The 3289-nt window shown below is 37.3% G+C and overlaps 1 protein-coding gene across 1 annotated transcript; it reads right to left on the bottom strand.

The window, feature by feature from the left end:
* Nucleotides 1-1388: 1388 nt before the first annotated feature.
* LOC105533605 (olfactory receptor 2L13-like) lies at nucleotides 1389-3015 on the bottom strand. The gene has a single exon (XM_011972077.1). It carries the CDS (start codon nucleotides 3001-3003, stop codon nucleotides 2065-2067), a length of 939 nt encoding a protein of 312 aa, XP_011827467.1. The 5' UTR covers nucleotides 3004-3015; the 3' UTR covers nucleotides 1389-2064.
* Between the last annotated feature and the right edge of the window lie 274 nt (nucleotides 3016-3289).

Genomic DNA, 3289 nt, shown 5'->3' with positions numbered 1-3289 from the left:
GTATTGCATGCCATAGCACTTCATTCTGTGGGGACATCCAGGCCAAAATGATGAGGATCTTGTTCAGAGACTGGGTGACATGAATCAAAGCCTGATTCAAAGAAAACTGGCTTCTAAGTTGTGTTCTTCCCTTCCTGGCTCTCTGACCTAAGACATTTTTCTTGTTTGTTTGTTTTGCCTCACCAAGCCTCAAAGTGCTCACTCAATATGGAATAAATATCAGAATCATAGTGTTGTAGTGAAGGTTAAGTTATATATGTGGGAAATGCATTTACAATTACTAAATATTGATTAGCCTTATAATTCTAATTATTATAACTTTTAAAATATTCTATGAGCTTCAATTTAAAATAAGACACAGACACAGATGTAAATAAGTGTTAATAAAATGTGATCATAAGTACAACAGGAGTAGAAGTGTGGGGGAAAGAGATCTCAACTGTGCATAAGAGAAGATGGGATGTAAATTTTGAGTTATGTTTACTGATTATGTGGGATTCAGATTGATAGTCATGAGCTATATAAAGGAGAACTTTCCAGAAGTGAGAAATGGTCTGTAATAAGGTTCAGATGGGCAGGGAAATAGAGGGCTATAGAGAAAAGCGGGCGGTCTAGAGTGACTGTGGTATTGAGTGTGAGTGATAGAAACAGGTAAAGGGAGACATAATGCATGCTTTAAAAGCATGGGGATATGAGTTTAAGGTTCCAAAATTTAGATAATCCAACAGGAATCATAGATTACAGAATGATAGGATCAAATGTATGTTTAGGGAAATAACTCGAATGGCAAAGAGTACACTATATTCTCAGGAAGAACTGGACTCAAGACATGAAAACACTTAAGGTAGTAAGAAACTAGAAAAGGATATTGGGAGCTTGAATTTGGGCAATAAATGAAAGGGGTATATTAATATAAGTTTCAATTTTTTTTCCACAAAAATCAGAACCCTTCTATAACTCCAACTATTGATAGACTTGAAGTCACTTAAGTGAATTAGTAACACAACCGTAGTAAAACTTTTGTTAAACACAACGTTCCATTTAGTAACATACAGTAACATAGGATTTCATCCTGTGCAAAGTCATATATATATTTTACACATCAAAGCTGAAGCCTGAGGTCCCAGTATCCATTTTATATGTTGCATGTTGTCTGTACCCTGTCACTGTCTCCATGCCTTTATGTAAAAATTTCTTTAAGTACAACTTTGATAAAGTTATTATATAGTGATTTTATTAATTTGTATGTATATATAAATGTGGGGTTTTTTTATATTCATACTTAGGTCATTTAATCTCAGTGTTTTTATTGAAATCAGCAAAATCGTAAGTCAGATAAGCTCTCCCTGAATAGTTTTATTAAAGGATGTTAGGATAAACTGGACTCCAAATGTTAATTGCAATAAATATGCACATGCTAAAAATGAGCCAACAGATAAAGAAACACATAAACACTACCTTAGCATGAGTGTTTTACTTGTTAATTTTCAGCTCATCAGCAATATTGTATATACCAAAAATATGTTTGCATACACCATACATGCACACACACACGCATATATAACTTCTGAAAACTACTGATTGGGGATGCTCTAAGGCTGTGCTGCCCAACACTGTAGACACTGACTAGGCACTTGAGATATGCTTTGTCCAAGCTGCACTGCACTCTAGCATAAAACACACACAAGACTTTGAAGACTTAGAATGCAAACACAGTAAAAGGCAACATTAACAAATTTGTGTTATTACCTGAAGAAATTCTATGTCAATATATGAGTATAAATATTATCACAGTAATAGTAATATAGGTACAAACATACAGTATAACATATTGCATATAATTTATTGAAATAGTATGCTATGTAATTAACATCAATATTGTTAATATTAATATTAATTATAACATTCTTTTGAATTAAATATATTATTTAAATTTATTTGACTGCTTAAATGTACCTACTAGAAAATTTTAAATTATGTTGTATTTCTATTAGACTACCCTGTTCTAGCATGTTCAAATCAACTTGGAAAGAGGAAATACAAAGGGAGTAGGGATGGCCATGATTATTCTTTCAGGAAAGAGAATACCCCAAACACTCTTCTCACAGCCCCCAGGACTTCCTTATTCCTCAGGCTGTAGATAATGGGATTGAGCATGGGGGTAAGGATGGTGTAGAAAACTGCCAGGATCTTGTCTTCAGCTGGTGAGCGGAGATTCCTGGGCCGAAGATAGGTGTAGACAAAAGGTGCATAGTAAAAGACCACAACAGTTAAATGTGTCGATATGGTGGTGAAGGCCTTTATTCTTCCCTCCTTTGAACGCATATGATAGACAGCAAATAGGACTCGGCCATAGGAAGCAGTGATGCCAATGAAAGGAAAAAGGAGATAGAGGCTTGTACTTACAAAATCCATATATTCATAGACCCAAGTATCTGTACAGGCAAGAAGCAGCATGGCTGGGACATCGCAGAAGAAGTGGTCAATAGCTCTAGACCTGCAGTAGGGAATATGAAGGGCATAGACTGTGTGTGCCAAGGAGTTGATGGACCCCAGGGTCCAAGAGCCTACGATCGTCTTCACACACATCGTTTTACTCATGCGGATGGGGTAATGCAGAGGGTGGCAGATGGCCACATAACGGTCGTAGGCCATGGAGGTCAGGAGTAAGCCTTCAGAACACGCCATAGTCAGGAAGAAGAAGCTTTGCACACCGCATCCCAGGAAGGAGATGCCTTTCTGGCCGGACAGGAAGTCGTGCGCCATCTTGGGGACGGTGGTGGAGATGTACATCAGGTCCATGAGGGAGAGCTGGCTGAGAAGAAAGTACATGGGTGTGTGGAGACGAGGATCCACGTGGATGAGGTGAATCATGGCCGAGTTACCCACGGAGGCCAGAAAGAATATGAGGATGATAAGGCACAAGAGGAATATGCCAGTTTGATTTGGGGGAAGCAGACCCAACAAAATGAAATCATTTGAAGTGTGATTCCATTTCTCCATGAAAACGTTCTGCTGTAATGGTTGAAAGAGAAATAGAAACAAAAGCAAAGCAGAAAACATGAAATAAAACACAACAGAAAAACAAAAAGGAACTGAGTTTATCAATGTTTGTTTAGAATGAGTTGTTTCTTCACTAACACCTCAGGGTTTTTTTAAAATCAATTTTTATATCTGAATGGAATGTTACCTTTCCAGTTGTTTCTGGTAAGCATCTCAGCATGTCATACATATATATGTTGTCTTTCAGTACAAAGTCTACCTCTGCAGACAGCAAAGATAGGGATGA

The sequence above is a fragment of the Mandrillus leucophaeus genome, unplaced genomic scaffold, assembly GCF_000951045.1.
Source record: "Mandrillus leucophaeus isolate KB7577 unplaced genomic scaffold, Mleu.le_1.0 Scaffold1266, whole genome shotgun sequence".
Classification (NCBI taxonomy): Eukaryota; Metazoa; Chordata; class Mammalia; order Primates; family Cercopithecidae; genus Mandrillus; species Mandrillus leucophaeus.
Note: the sequence above shows the minus strand (reverse complement) of the source record. Positions and strands in the feature narration are given on the sequence as shown.